Raw genomic sequence first — 17080 nt, forward strand, 5'->3', positions numbered from 1 at the left:
GTAGTAGGGCCATTACTTCAAATTGATTACAAGAAAGAATAACAGCTAGCATTCCTATACGCCAAACTGTTCTATGCCTTTCACACAAATGTCTTACCTTGTGAGATGAGTACTATTAGGGTAAGTAACTAGCCTAAGGCTCAGGTCTCATAAGCAGTAGAAGCGGGATTCAGCTCAGGTGTGAGGTGGCTCTAGGACTTGAGACTAACCCATAAGCCCATAATTCAAACCAATTATTACACTTCTTTTTTACTGACATTTTAGTGTCTCTATCCTGAAGCATATAAAGTACTAATCTACTTGTGAATTCTCTTAAACATGTTTTAATAAATGGATAAATTAGCAGCCGGTTATAAAAAACTATTTTAAATTTATGAAGTCATCTCTCTCAGGTAGGTTGTTTTAACAATTTTATTTACAGATAATTAAAAGGATAGTCTTTATCCAAGTTCCTGTCCAAATTAAGAAAGCAAGAATTACTGTGTGTGTATGCAAAGCACTTCGGTACTTAGTAATCCTAAAGGGTAGCTATACGAGGACTTTAAAGGTATCTTGTTTTTTATTTTTTATTTTTTTAATTCTTAGAAACATCAGCCAACAGTTTCTCTGTGTGCTTATGCTATGTGCTGCTTCATGATTTAATTCATTAAATAGCAGGATGAGACAGCTCAGCAGCAATTCCTAGGATTAGAGAAACTCTTGACACATTAAATGTCCCTGGATGAGTGTCCTGGTAGACGATCTACATGGCCATCTCCTTGATCAGACTGGACCATCAAGTCTAGACTAAGAAGCACTGCGTGTGAACTTCTGTGGCCAAGCCCTGGGATGGATTGCTGGGTCTTCTACTTTTTCGCCTTTCCCACCCCTTGCTGTAAATAGACAAGATTAAAGCTGCATGCTACAGAGGCATCTTCTTCATAGCAATTGATCCAGGTGTAAATCAACCCTGGGCATCTGGCCCACTTAGTTTTAGTTTGGGACACTGATGAAGATATCTAGTTTTGTATTAAATATAAAACATGCTAAAGAAGGAAGCTTCAAGAAGTTTCAAGGTAGACATTGGGCAATTCGACCAGCTGGTCTTCATGAAAAGAAATGATTACAGTCACTCTATCTGCTCATGTTAACCAGCAGTAATACCTAGACTTCATCTACTAAGTCAAACCACAGCATCTCAGTCTGGTTATACTTCCAATGAAGTATATAGCCAAAACTATAATACTTTAGTGGTTAATTTTATGTGTCAGTTTGGCTAGGCTATAGTACTGAGTTATTTAATCAAATACTAGTGTGGGTGTTGCTGTGACGGTATTTTGTAGATGTGGTCTAACATCTACAATCAGTTAGCTTTAAAGTAAAGGGTATTACCCTCAATAACATAGGAGTCTCGTTTAATCAGCTGAAGGCCTTAAGAGCAAAATCTGAGGTTTCCAGTAGAAGAAAGAATTCTGCCTCAGGACTGTAGCATTAACTCCTGCTTGAGTTTCCAGCCTGTCAACCTGCCCTACATATTTCAGACTTGCCAGCCCCACAATCATGTGAGCCAATTCCTTAAAATAAACCTCTTTATATATATTCTATTGGTCTTATTTCTCTGGAGAACGCTAACACAACTTCTTATTGCTAGTCACATAACAATGTCTACCATATGTTTCAATTCCATAAAAATAAAAAATGTTATTGAAAAATGTTTGGAGAGTAGGACTTTCAAAATCTGAGAAGAGGGATCAAGTGTGAGTTTTTCCCTTTATAATTGTTAAGATGAACAGGTACTTAAACTAATAATCATTAAAATGAGGGGATTATCATAAAATAAAGTACATCATTTAAAAATAAAGAACTGAACAATCCTCATTAGAAAAATAAACAATAAACAAAGAACTTGAAGGCACTTCATAAAAGTAGCCAGCAAATAATGTAAAAATCCCCAACCTCACTTGAAATCAAAGAAATACAAATAAAATTACATTGAGACATCATTTTCAAGCTTATCAGATTAGTGAAGATCTGAAAAGTAATACTTGTATTAGAGCATGGTGAAACAGATGCACACACTGTTGCTGGACGTGTGAAATGGCACAATTGCTGTAGGAGATAATGTGGTACTATATAATCAAGATCTTTTAAAATGCCCAAACTTTTCTACTCACTAGTTATACCTTGACAACTCTGTTTTTTTTAGGAAACAATAAAAACTGTGAAGATTTATTTTAAAAAATTTGTTACAGAATTATCTTCAGTAGTTTGAAATCAGAAACCACTTATACAGGGAAATGGATAAATAAATTATGGCATATTCATACAATAGAATAGTATACGTATAACCACTTCAAATACAGGCAGTTTTTGCTTTGCATGGTAGTACAGGACTGAAAAAAAATGTGCAAGCTGAAACCATGTAAAGTGATTTTAATCAATGGGAAAAACTGATTTATTCTACGACATTTAGAAATTTTTGTCAGAACACTGAAAACTCTTTTACTATCAGTTATACATGTTTAGTGAAATGAAAAAAATAGTAAAACTATCAATAGTATTTACTTAGTACACTGTAATGTAAAACATTAAGAATTAAAGTGTTTTATTTCTTTGTAAAAAACTTATCAAGAGTCATTTGAACAGTGCTTGTCTTCTTTGTAAGTCATATAATGTATGATGCACAGTATCTTCTTTGCTTTGGAAAATTGTCATATGCCTTTTTAAGTTTGGATCAGCGTCCAACATTTATCCTTTATGCTTTCAGTGTCATGCAATATCATCTCTGAGAGCTCTTTTATTTTATTTTATTTCTTTAAACATCTTTATTGGAGTATAATTGCTTTACAATAGTGTGTTAGTTTCTACTTTATAACAAAGTGAATCAATCATACATATACATATGGCCCCATATCTCTTCCCTCGTGAGTCTCCCTCCCTCCCACCCTCCCTATCCCACCCCTCTAGGTGGTCACAAAGCACCGAGCTGATCTCCCTGTGCTATGCGGCTGCTTCCCACTAGCTAGCTATTTTACGTTTGGTAGTGTATATATGTCCAAGCTTTTTGCTGGCATCACTTTCTCTGGGACATCTTTATCCTTTTCATCACAACCATTTTCCTCATTTATGCTGATAAGTTTATCTTCACTAAGTTCCTTTGGCTACACATCTAGAGTCTCTCCAACTAGCTGGTTCTTCTATAATTCCTCTGAGGTTCTGTATGAATCCCACTTCCAGCATTATCACTATTTATTTCTTTACTGCATTCTAATCCTTGTTGGCCAATTCCTTCCTTCGATGATCCATTTTTGTAAACTGTCATGTGGGTTTATCACTGGATCAAGGAGGCAACACAATGGCATGTTTTGCTGTATGTGCATGAACTAAGATGCACAGTGACCGGTCACCAACACTTTGAAACGTCGTGACTGGTTATGATGTGCATCTGTTATTTATGTAGTGTTTTGTGGACTGAGGAGTTAGCAGCAGTTTGTATTTTATGCAGCTACTCACAGTTAATACACCATGGTAACAGAATTCTGAATTGTGCTGAATTGGGAGACTCATGTTATATAACTGAATGGTGGTAACTGAAATTTGTGCATATTGGAACATGTAAGAGGGGGCTGGATGTATTTTATGTAGTTTTAATGTTATGGGGAAATTACTATGATATAATTAGTGACCGCTGATACAAGAAAAAAAAGATACACAGTTAAAGTCTCTGAGTAAGCTGGATCTTGACTATATAAAAATGCATAGAAAAAGACTGGAAAGAAATGTTATTTCAACAGTATTTACTTAGTGCCTACCATGTGCCAAGAACTGTTCTAGGTGCTGGGGACAGCAGTGAGCAAAGTGGACAAAAATCCACGTCTTTAAGAAACTTCCAGTCTAAAAGAGGAGGGGCGATGAGAACACATAATAACAAGATAAAGATAAAGCAAAATATACAGCATGTCAGAGGTGAGATAATGCTTTGAAGAAAAAGCAGAGAAGGGGGATTGGGAGTGATGAGAACTGGACACATTATTCAAGATGGTAGTCAGTGAAGGCTTCACTGAAAAATGACATCTGGGTGAAGAGCTGAGGGGTTCAGGAGTGAAGCTTGCCAAAATCTGGGAAAAGCAAGCAGAAAAAACAGTACCTGCAAAGCCCTCAGGCAAGCACTGGCTGAGGAAGCTGTGGCTGCAGCAAGGTCAGCAGGAAGTGGAGGAGAGAACAGGGATGATACCAAAGGAGAAAACGGGGTGTGGGTGGGGTTGGTTAAGAAGAGTGCCACAAACTGGCTTATATTTTATCACGATCTCTACTGAAAGGGGACCAGGTACTGTTTTGATTATAGTTCTATTTTGAAGGTAGAATCACAGAACTTGCTGATGGATTGGGTTTGGGATATGGAAGAGAAAGAAGACTGATTCCAGGAATTTTGGCGTGAGCAAGAATGGCATGACCAGTAACTGATATGAGGAAGACTTGTCAGGCTGGAGGGGAAGACCAGGATCTTAGTTTTGGAGCTGTTAACTTTGAGATACTTATTAGGCAAGGAAATAGAGATGTCAGTTAGGCAACTGGATAGACAAGTCTGAAGTACCGGCCCAAGGTCTAGGAAGGTATTTATTTGAGAGTTGAAAGTGATAAGTCTGACCATACCACCAAGGGAGTAAGTGTAGAGATAAAAGAAATTGTTGTCCATGGCTTCAGCCACCCATCTGTCAGAAGTCTAGGAGATGAGGAACATATATTACTTGTCAGAAACAGGGTTAAGAAAGAAGTTAATTTAAAAACATAATTAAAAAAAAACTCAAGTTAACATATGACCCAGCATTTCTACTCCTAAGTATGTACCTAGGATGAAGTGAAAACATATGTCCACATGAAAACCTGTACACAAATGTTCACAGCAGCATTATTCACAATAATCAAAAACTAGAAACAACCCCAAATGTCTATCAACCGATAAATGGTATATCCATACAGTAAAATATTATTTGGCCATAAAAAGAATGAAGTACTAATATGTGCTACAACACAGGTGAACCTTGAAAACATTATAAGTGAAGGGAAGCCAGTCACAAAAGAACATATTGTATGACTCCATTTACATGAAATGTCCAGAACAGACAAATCTATAGAGACAGACGGTAGATTTGTGCTTGCTTAACACTGAAGAGGTTAGGGGGAAATGAGAAATGACTACTAATCGGTACAGGATTTCTTTCAGGGGCAATGAAAATGTTCTAAAATTGACTGTGTGCTGATGGCTGCACAACTCTGTGAATATATTAAAAACCACTGAATGTACACTTTAAGTGGGTGACTTGCATGGTAGGTGAATTGTATCTCAATAAAGCTGCTGCAATAACCAAAACCAAAACAAACAAACAAAAAACTCCAAAACTAAAACTGGAGAATTCACAAAACAGAACTGGTTACTCTTGCATCCTTTATTGATGCTCACCCTAAATTTAAACCTTCTCTTCCAAGCATTATGATAGTAAACTTACAAAGTAAAAGTTAATGGCAGAAAATCTACAAAGGTAAAATACATAAAGAAGAAAATTAAAAATCATCCATAAATCCACATACTTTCAAACTTCAGGTTTGAAATCATTTTTCCCCCTGCTTATTTACATTTATTTTGGTCAAAACAAACCTGAAACCATACTGTATAGTTGTATATCCTTTTTGTTTCACACATTACATGGTGTTCTTCAAAAACATGTTCTTTATATGTCTGTATTACATTATATGGCTATACCACAACATATTTATTCTTTTAATTTTAAGGCATTTTAAAAGTTTCTATGTTTATTATTACAAATAGCCCTTTACCCGAACCTCTGAATAACTCTATTTGATAAAAACAACTTTCTAGAAATGGAATTACTTTGTTAAAATATGTGAATATTTTTAACTCTTAAAATACTGCCTTCCAGAAGAGCTGTATTTATCCTGTCATCAACAGTGCACAGGGACCCAATTTATCACAAACTGAACTAGCTGTTGTCAGTTTAAAATTTTTTACCAATGTGTATGTAAAAATATTATCTCATTTAATTTGAGACTTACTGCTTATTAGTGATAAACTTATTTTCACACTGACATCTTTTGTAAAACTGCCAGGTTACACCCTTCTTTGCCCTTCTGGGATATCAGTCATTTTCCTATGGTTTTACTTTGAGAGTGCTTTTATGTATTCCTCCTTCTATTACCAATAACATTTTGTCATTTGTATTTTCAGTTTGATGATGGTGGCTTTGACTTACCAAAGTTAAAATATTGATGTAAATGACTCAATTTTTTCCTTTATGAATTCTTTTTCTAAAAAAAGAAAATCTTTCCCCAAACTGGTAAGAAAAATGGTCACCAAGATTTCCTTCTAATAGTTTTTGCTTTTTATGTACTCTTCTTTGCAACAGTTACTGAGTATTTAGCACATGAATGAATGTACTATGCTAACAGCTTTACATCTACTAGCTCATTTAATCCTCATAATCACCCTACTAGAGATCTTTTATCTTTCTCATTACTTCATAATGAAGGGGAGATTAAATTATATGACTAAGGTAACAGTTAATAAGATGTAGACAGAGATTTAAAGTTAAAGCAATCCAAAGCCATATTCATTCCATTGTGCGCATATCCATATTAAGATATCTTAATAGAGCTGTGCTTTGCGTTAGGGTTCTCTTATTATATCCCCACCCCAGAAACAATAGCCAATTATTAAAGTATATAACTCCTTACTTAAGTTCAATAAATTGAAGTTCAATAGTCACTGAAGGTTAATGAAGGTTAAAGTAAGTTCTTGTCCACGCCCTTGAATCAATCCAAATACTTTTTGTTCTATGGTTTTTTAGAATAATATTGTGGATGTCTCTAAGTGAAAGTGTAATAAGCATGCCACCTGGCTTTAGGGTGCAGACCTAACTGGTTTTATTTTGCAGAACCAGACTAAAACACATTTTATTAGCTCCACAAGACAAAAGAAAAAGATCCATGTTAACTTCCACAAGAATCTACTGTAAGGATAAACTTATGTTGTATTTTTAATCAATGCCCTCTCTCATTTATTTAGTTTTTCCTTTTATCATGTAGTTAAAAACTGCTCACAAACTGGTGCTTAAATGAACACACACCAGATTCTTGATAATATTCCTCCTCCCAATGAGTATTAAAAACTTCTTGTTTACTTTGTTTAAATTGCCCTGGTTTACTTATATTATTATTGTAAGCATTCTCAAAATGCTTTTTGAAAATAGGGAAAGAATAAATAGTATTTATTACAATTAATGCTGCTCAAAGCTATGAATTCAGCAAATTACTAGAGTATTATTTTAAGTGTGCTGTTCAGCACAAAGTAAAATTATGTAGGTTGATATTATCTAAGTTGAAAAGGGCAAATTAGATGCTATACCCATATACATTACTACAAATTGGGACTGGAACATAACATAATATTTTAACCCCTTATTTATAAGCTTTTCTGACAAATATCACATTAAATTTAAACAATGAATTAAGGCTAATTAAGTCAAGTAGTTGACAGCTCAGAAAGTTATGGCTAGAACAGCAGCCTTGCCAAAAGACTATACGTCCAACTAAATCTTGATTGCTCCTCTTCTTCAATCTCAAAGTCTATCTCAAAAGAAGATATTAATACTTGCCCATTTTATTCTCTTGATACAGCAATTAAAAGTTCACGTAATTATACCCTTTGTATACTGCTCTGTACCTGCTAATAAAAATAAAGTACTGTTCTTACCAGTGCCTTATGGATTTGGGTTATATTTTATTTTAACTTTGATAATCCAGCTAAAATTTTGATTTACAGAATTTACTAACGGTAACCATTTCCCTATGTTCCGTTTAAACTTCCAGAGTTAAACTACTAAGGGTTCCTGCCTTTGGTTCACTGTGAACCACACAGAAATTGTTCTTACCTTTACACCTTGAATGAGACCATTCATGAGGAATGTGTGTTGAGGAAATGTTTCATGTAGAACCTACAAAAAGCAAACAAACATCAAGACAAATTCAAAAGCAAATTAAAGGGAAAGATTTCTGCCTCTGTTAATGGCAGGCTAGGCTAGATTGTTTCATAATTGTAACAACTGAACCCAGACACGGAGCATGCTATTCTATCATCAATATAATGAGAAAAACAAAACAAATGCCAACCTAAAATTCTATACCCAGTTAAAATGTCCTTTGAGGACAAAGGCAAATATAACATTTTTGACCTAGCAAAAAATAGGTTACTAACTTACAGTAATGAGTTTACTAACTTAAAGACCCCAAAATATAAAAAATATACTTCCAGGAGAAGGAAAATAATCCAGATGTAATTAAGGTTCAAGATGCAAAACAGAATAAAGAGCAAAGAAAATGGTAAATATAAATGAACAGGGATGCTACAAAACAAAAATAATGGGTCTTATAGGTTTTATTTTCAATTATACAGAATTAAAATACTTAATAATATTAGCATAAATGAGGTAAATGACTATAAAGTGTTAAATTTATTTACCTCATTTATGCTAATATTATTATCCTAGATGAGAGTAAAGATATTAATATTAGACATTGATAAGTTTGCATGTAATGCCATGGTAACCAAAAATGACAGGAATAGAGTAGAATACTTCTAATATAATAGGAGAAAAATTAGCCTAACCATTCAATGCAAAAGAAGGCAAAAAGGAATAAAATGACAACTGAGAACTGTGGTACACAGAACAAAATAATGAGGTAATTGAATTCACGTAGACGTAATTACACCAGTTAAAAGGCAAAAAGTATACTACTCTAAAACCAAATTTTAGACAGAATCTGAACCACAGGATTTGGAACCACAGGATCTCTTATATATTGCTGGTAGAAATCTAAATTAGTATATCACTTTGCAAAACAATTTAGCAAAATCTGGTTAAACTGAACTTTTGAATACCTATGATACAGCAGTGTTTAACCACCAAAGAAAATCAAGCACGTGAACACCAGGACATGTACAAGAATGTTTATAGCAGCACTGTATAGACAATGGAACAACTGGAAACAAATGTTCACTACCAGGAGAACAGAAAAATAACTTGTGTTAAAAAGTACATAATAGAAAAAAAAGCTTGAAGCCCCAGAAGACAACATGAACATTATACATGTTATATACCCTTTTTTAGAAGTTCAAAAATAGCCAGAATTAAATAACATAGATACATCTTTGTGTGTTTATATATATAATAATGTGAGCTAGAACTAGAAAATAATCAAGTAAATGAGAAATAAATAAATTCAGAATTGTGGTTGTCTTTGTCGGGGAGGCAGGGAAAGAGACAGGCAAAGAGGACACAGAAATAAATTGTTGTTGGGTTATGCATGGGTTCACAGGTGTTCCAAACATCCTTAAAAAATATGTTATAGAAATAAATTTTAAAAACAAACTAAGAAGGATAAAACATAAAATAAGGGGGGATGAATGTTTCATTCCATGAGTGAAACAATGAAATCTATGTATCATGAACAAAGAGTTATGATTAATCTAATTCTATGCACGTGAAGTCCTATGAATTATAAAAAAGGGGGACAGGATAGAGCAACTGTATTCTAACTTTAGACAGTTTATCTCCACACGTTCTTCAAAAAATGAAATTAAAATGTATCCATAGAAATTACTTCCAATCTATCCCCTAACACATAATTTTTAAGGTTTAGAAAAATTTATCATCTAAGCTAGTGGCATTTGAACTCTACTTCCTATACTGAAAAAACAGAAAAGTAAATGAAGGACACCCAATATCTCAAGCAGAAAATCATCAAAGTTTTCAGAAAAATCTTCCCTAAATAACAAATTTCACAGAATACAGAGATACAGAAATTTTCTTTAAAGAAAAAGGAATACAAATCAATATTAGAACTGTTTAATAATTTGTCATATGCACCACCGAAATATGGTACAATAACAAAACACCAGAGTCAGTATATTTTAAAAAATGTTCCTCTGATCCTGGGTGTGCCAGTTATTTATCCATTGTCTTTTAGCCCCACTTTTTCCCTATTATACTCTGTCAGACCAAGGCTGAGAGCTTACAGATATTTTTCAACCTCCCCTTGCCCATGGATTTCCTCACAGTTTTTGCCAGTGGGAAACAATAGGGTTGGGGTAGTGCTGGTGAACACTGCACCAATAACCTCAGAGCTGTCTTCATTCTGTCAAAGGGGCAGCAATGCTTCTCTGCTGCCCCCAGCTTCGTCCTCACCTTCCACACCTCTGACCTCCCCTAAAACAATTCTACACTCAACATGACCCAAACATGCATTCACTTATGCAGGTGATGCAATCTAGGAATAAGAGATAACCTCTTTAATTTGGCAAAACCATATCCATGTATGAATGACAGAACTTGGGTTTACTGAAATGCATATTAAAATAAAAGATCTAATGGAATTTCTGGCAGTATGAGAGATTGTTTCTGGGTAATAGAGCCATGATGCAGGAAGTTCCTCTAAAAATTTTCAATCTGCTTTTTAAAACTTTTCTACTTTTTCCTATTTAAAAAAAAGACAAAGAAATAGTAAAGTTTTATTAAACAAGTAAGTAAAACAAAACAAGTCAATAAATTTTTTTTTACAAAGCTAAGGACTAAACCTTCATAAAATAAAGCAGCTGAAAACAGCAACATTCCAAACCTATGATAAGTTAAAAAAAATTTAAAATAAAGTATATAAATAATTTTACTACAAAAGACAATAACTGTTACCATAATAAAGTAAACCTAATGATAAAAAGTATATTAAATATCTCAGATAAGATCAAAGCTTTCATTTTAAATATCTTTCTATACTAGAAACTTCAAGAAAGATATTACCTTTTTTCTTGAGAAGGAATACAGTAAACATAAAATACAATGGCATTTGCTTATCACTTAAAAAAAAATTTAGAAACTTCAGAGAACTGAATTGACTTCCAGTACAATGAAGCTAATAAACATCTGTGTGTGTATATATATATTACATTCAAACATACGCACACATACAGCTGTTCTTCTCCACTTCTACCTAAAGTATCACTGATATGACAGAAAAAATATGAAACTAATTTATAGCATTCACTATTTACTTGGAAGAATAGTGAAACACTTCTGGATGATACAGAGCAGATGGGAAAACGTTGACAATGAACCCTAAATGAGTTGAAGAAATAGTCACGTTAAGGTGAAAAAGGTCTTCGAAAATTTTCAGAATCCAAGGGAAAAAAAAAACAAAACAGAACTGGAGGAGGAGGAAGAACATCCATAACTGAATAGGTCAGTAAAAGGTTAAAAAATAAGCCCCTGGTACCTTGCTCTCAAAGCTGCTGACCTCTATATTTGTCCCCAAGATAACAATCACAAGCATAGTTCTCTGAAGTGGGGCTTGTGAGATACTTGCAGAACTGAATGGGGGTGGGATTCAAAACTTATAGTTTCCCAGGTCACTTATGGCTGCCAAGAGTGCCATAAAGCCCTACAATCACTTGAGAAACTACTTCAGTACTATAGAGGAAATCCCAGAGCACCCAGACTTTCAGAGCTCCTACAAGCAGTGCTTGCATTCGGTACTACAGAACAGGGATTTCCACCTGGGCTGGAGAATGACACTCTAAGCTACCTGAGGTGTCTAGACCATGGGTGGCAAATTGGTAAACTGACATGCTTTCTGACTCATATTTTCCAAAGTGAGCTGGCTGTCATGTGTAGATTTCAGGAAATTTCACCAAACTCCATATGATTTTCTAGCATTCCATAGGAAGTCAGAAGATTTCAAAACATGGGGCCTGAACTGCCATGTCACTGACTGCCTAAGTAGATAGTGGCTGCTGCAGTAGAAAGAGCATGTATTCCACCGATAACACCAACCCATTCTTACCCACACTTCTCACATTTACTACACTTGCATAGCCCCAGAAGACATTTGTTTTCAATCCCTGACCTACCCCCTCATTTGTAAATATAAATATGTATAAAATTCAACAAAAGAAAAACCACTGGAAGGCACAAAAAAGAACATAGAAAGGAAAAGATAATCTACCTCACTGCCAAATAACCAAATCATGGTAGGAAACAGAAGAAAGCTTTAAAATAAGTATAAGCGTCCTCCAAAAGATTCAAGAGGATGCCACATGCATTAAAAACAATGTGTTACACAAGGACCAGCACCAAACAAAGCAAAGCAAAACAAAACAAGTAAGGAAAGTCTTCAAGAATTGATTAGAAGATAATATAGAAAGAGGAAGAAGAGCACCAGAATGGAAATATATCAGGGTAAATCTAACTGAATACTGACTGTATAAAATATAACAATGTATTATATTTTTAAAAAAATATATAATTTAGTTGCACAACATTAATGGAGGTAGAAGAGAAACACATCTCTCTCAACAGATGGCAGAACAGGTAGACAAAAACTTCAGTGAAGGCATCAGGGCTGTGCCTCTGAGGTGGGAGAGCCAACTTCAGGACACTGGTCCACAAGAGACCTCCCAGCTCCACGTAATACCAAACGGCAAAAATCTCTCAGAGATCTCCATCTCAACATCAAGACCCAGCTTCATTCAACGACCAGCAAGCTACAGTGCTGGTCACCCTATGCCAAACAACTAGCAAGACAGGAACACAGCCCCATCCATTAGCAGAGAGGCTGCCTAAAATCATGATAAGGCCACAGACACCCCAAAACACACCACCAGACGTGGACGTACCCACCAGAAAGACAAGATCCAACCTCATCCACCAGAACACAGGCACTAGTCCCCTCCACCAGGAAACCTACACAACCCACTGAACGAACCTTAGCCACTGGGGACAGATACCAAAAACAACGGAAACTATGAACCTGCAGCCTGTGAAAAGGAGACCCCAAACACAGTAAGATAAGCAAAATGAGAAGACAAAAAAACACACAGCAGGTGAAGGAGCAGGGTCAAAACACACCAGACCTAACAAATGAAGAGGAAATAGGCAGTGTACCTGAAAAAGAATTCAGAATAATGATAGTAAAGATGATCCAAAATCTTGGAAATAGAATAGACAAAATGCAAGAAACATTTAACAAGGACGTAGAAGAACTAAAGAGGAACCAAGCAACGATGAAAAACACAATAAATGAAATTAAAAATACACTAGACGGGATCAATAGCAGAATAACTGAGGCAGAAGAACGGATAAGTGACCTGGAAGATAAAATAGTGGAAATAACTACTGCAGAGCAGAATAAAGAAAAAAGAATGAAAAGAACTGAGGACAGTCTCAGAGACCTCTGGGACAACATTAAACGCACCAACATTCGAATTACAGGGGTCCCAGAAGAAGAAGAGAAAAAGAAAGGGACTGAGAAAATATTTGAAGAGATTATAGTTGAAAACTTCCCTAATATGGGAAAGGAAATAGTTAATCAAGTCCTGGAAGCACAGAGTCCCATACAGGATAAATCCAAGGAGAAACACGCCAAGACACATATTAATCAAACTGTCAAAAATTAAATATAAAGAAAACATATTAAAAGCAGCAAGGGAAAAACAACCAATAACACACAGGGGAATCCCCATAAGGTTAACAGCTGATCTTTCAGCAGAAACTCTGCAAGCCAGAAGGGAGTGGCAGGATATACTTAAAGTGATGAAGGAGAAAAACCTACAACCAACGTTACTCTACCCAGCAAGGATCTCATTCAGATATGATGGAGAAATTAAAACCTTTACAGACAAGCAAAAGCTGAGAGAGTTCAGCACCACCAAACCAGCTTTACAACAAATGCTAAAGGAACTTCTCTAGGCAAGAAACACAAGAGAAGGAAAACACCTACAATAACAAACCCAAAACATTTAAGAAAATGGGAATAGGAACATACATATCGATAATTACCTTGAATGTAAATGGATTAAATGCTCCCACCAAAAGATAGACTGGCTGAATGGATACAAAAACAAGACCCATATATATGCTGTCTACAAGAGACCCACTTCAGACCTAGAGACACATACAGACTGAAAGTGAGGGGATGGAAAAAGATATTCCATGCAAATGGAAATCAAAAGAAAGCTGGAGTAGCAATTCTCATATCAGACAAAATAGACTTTAAAATAAAGTCTATTACAAGAGACAAGGAAGGACACTATATAATGATCAAGGGATCAATCCAAGAGGAAGGTATAACAATTGTAAATATTTATGCACCCAACATAGGAGCACCTCAATACATAAGGTAAATACTAACAGCCATAAAAGGGGAAATCGACAGCAACACAATCATAGTAGGGGACTTTAACACCCCACTTTCACCAATGGACAGATCATCCAAAATGAAAATAAGGAAACACAAGCTTTAAATGATACATTAAACAAGATGGACTTAATTGATATTTATAGGACATTCCACCCCAAAACAACAGAATACACATTTTTCTCAAGTGCCCATGGAACATTCTCCAGGATAGATCATATCTTGGGTCACAAATCAAGCCTTGGTAAATTTAAGAAAATTGAAATCGTATCAAGTATCTTTTCCGACCACAACGCTATGAGACTAGATATCAATTACAGGAAAAGATCTGTAAAAAATACAAACACATGGAGGCTACACAATACACTACTTAATAACGAAGTGATCACTGAAGAAATCAAAGGGGAAATCAAAAAATACCTAGAAACAAATGACAATGGAGACACGACAACCCAAAACCTATGGGATGCAGCAAAAGCAGTTCTAAGAGGGAAGTTTATAGAAATACAATCCTACATCAAGAAACAGGAAACATCTCGAATAAACAACCTAACCTTGCACCTAAAGCAATTAGAGAAAGAAGAGCAAAAAAAACCCCAAAGCTAGCAGAAGGAAAGAAATCATAAAGATCAGATCAGAAATAAATGAAAAAGAAATGAAGGAAACAATAGCAAAAAACAATGAAAGTAAAAGCTGGTTCTTTGAGAAGATAAACAAAATTGATAAACCATTAGCCAGACTCATCAAGAGAAAAAGGGAGAAGACTCAAATCAATAGAATTAGAAATGAAAAAGGAGAAGTAACCACTGACACTGCAGAAATACAAATGATCATGAGAGATTACTACAAGCAACTCTATGCCAATAAAATGGACAACCTGGAAGAAATGGACAGATTCTTAGAAATGCACAACCTGCCGAGACTGAACCAGGAAGAAATAGAAAATATGAACAGACCAATCACAAGCACTGAAATTGAAACTGTGATTAAAAACCTTCCAACAAACAAAAGCCCAGGACCAGATGGCTTCATAGGCGAATTCTATCAAACATTTAGAGAAGAGCTAACACCTATCCTTATCAAACTCTTCCAAAATATTGCAGAGGGGGGAACACTCCCCAACTCATTCTACGAGGCCACCATCACCCTGATACCAAAACCAGACGAAGATGTCACAAAGAAAGAAAACTACAGGCCAATATCACTGATGAACATAGATGCAAAAATCCTCAACAAAATACTAGCAAACAGAATCCAACAGCACATTAAAAGGATCATACACCATGATCAAGTGGGGTTTATTCCAGGAATGCAAGGATTCCTCAATATACGCAAATCAATCAACGTGATACATCATATTAACAAATTGAAGGAGAAAAACCATATGATCATCTCAATAGATGCAGAGAAAGCTTTTGACAAAATTCAACACCCATTTATGATAAAAGCCCTGCAGAAAGTAGGCATAGAGGGAACTTTCCTTAACATAATAAAGGCCATATATGACAAACCCACAGCCAACATTGTCCTCAATGGTGAAAAAGTGAAACCATTTCCACTAAGATCAGGAACAAGACAAGGTTGCCCACTCTCACCACTATTATTCAACATAGCTTTGGAAGTTTTAGCCATAGCAATCAGAGAAAAAAAAGAAATAAAAGGAATCCAAATCGGAAAAGAAGAAGTAAAGCTGTCACTATTTGCAGATGACATGATACTATACATAGAGAATCCTAAAGATGCTACCAGAAAACTACTAGAGCTAATCAATGAATTTGGTAAAGTAGCAGGATACAAAATTAATGCACAGAAATCTCTTGCATTCCTATATACTAATGATGAAAAATCTGAAAGTGAAATTAAGAAAACACTCCTGTTTACCACTGCAACAAAAACAATAAAATATCTAGGAATAAACCTACCTAAGTAGACAAAAGACCTGTATGCAGAAAATTATAGGACACTGATGAAAGAAATTAAAGATGATACAAATAGATGGAGAGATATACCATGTTCTTGGATTGGAAGAATCAACATTGTGAAAATGACTCTACTACCCAAAGCAATCTACAGATTCAATGCAATCCCTATCAAACTACCACTGGCATTTTTCACAGAACTAGAACAAAAAATTTCACAATTTGTATGGAGACACAAAAGACCCCGAATAGTCAAAGCAATCTTGAGAACGAAAAATGGAGCTGGAGGAATCAGGCTCCCTGTCTTCAGACTATATTACAAAGCTACAGTAATCAAGATAGTTTGGTACTGGCACAAAAACAGAAATATAGATCAATGGAACAGGATAGAAAGCCCAGAGATAAACCCACGCACATATGGTCACCTTATCTTCGATAAAGGAGGCAAGCATATACAGTGGAGAAAAGACAGCCTCTTCAATAAGTGGTGCTGGGAAAATTGGACAGGTACATGTAAAAGTATGAAATTAGAACACTCCCTGACACCATACACAAAAATAAACTCAAAATGGATTAAAGACCTAAGTGTAAGGCCAGACACTATCAAACTCTTAGAGGAAAACATAGGCAGAACACTCTATGACATAAATCACAGCAAGATCCTTTTTGACCCAGCTCCTAGAGAAATGGAAATAAAAACACAAATAAACAAATGGGACCTAATGAAACTTAAAAGCTTTTGCACAGCAAAGGAAACCATAAACAAGACCAAAAGACAACCCTCAGAATGGGAGAAAATATTTGCAAATGAAGCAACTGACAAAGGATTCATCTCCAAGATTTACAAGCAGCTCATGCAGCTCAATAACAAAAAAACAAACAACCCAATCCAAAAATGGGCAGAAGACCTAAATAGACATTTC

At 35.3% G+C, this 17080-nt stretch overlaps 1 protein-coding gene across 2 annotated transcripts in view; it reads right to left on the bottom strand.

The window, feature by feature from the left end:
• The window catches only part of MFSD14B (major facilitator superfamily domain containing 14B), a 167223-nt gene that overhangs the window by 24174 nt on the left and 125969 nt on the right, over positions 1-17080 (bottom strand). For both annotated transcript variants that reach the window (XM_068553216.1, XM_068553215.1), the window contains one exon: positions 7926-7988. In XM_068553216.1, coding sequence (XP_068409317.1) covers positions 7926-7988 — 63 coding nt within the window. The remainder of the gene's footprint in view (positions 1-7925; positions 7989-17080) is intronic.

Source organism: Eschrichtius robustus, chromosome 10 (assembly GCF_028021215.1).
Source record: "Eschrichtius robustus isolate mEscRob2 chromosome 10, mEscRob2.pri, whole genome shotgun sequence".
Lineage (NCBI taxonomy): Eukaryota > Metazoa > Chordata > Mammalia > Artiodactyla > Eschrichtiidae > Eschrichtius > Eschrichtius robustus.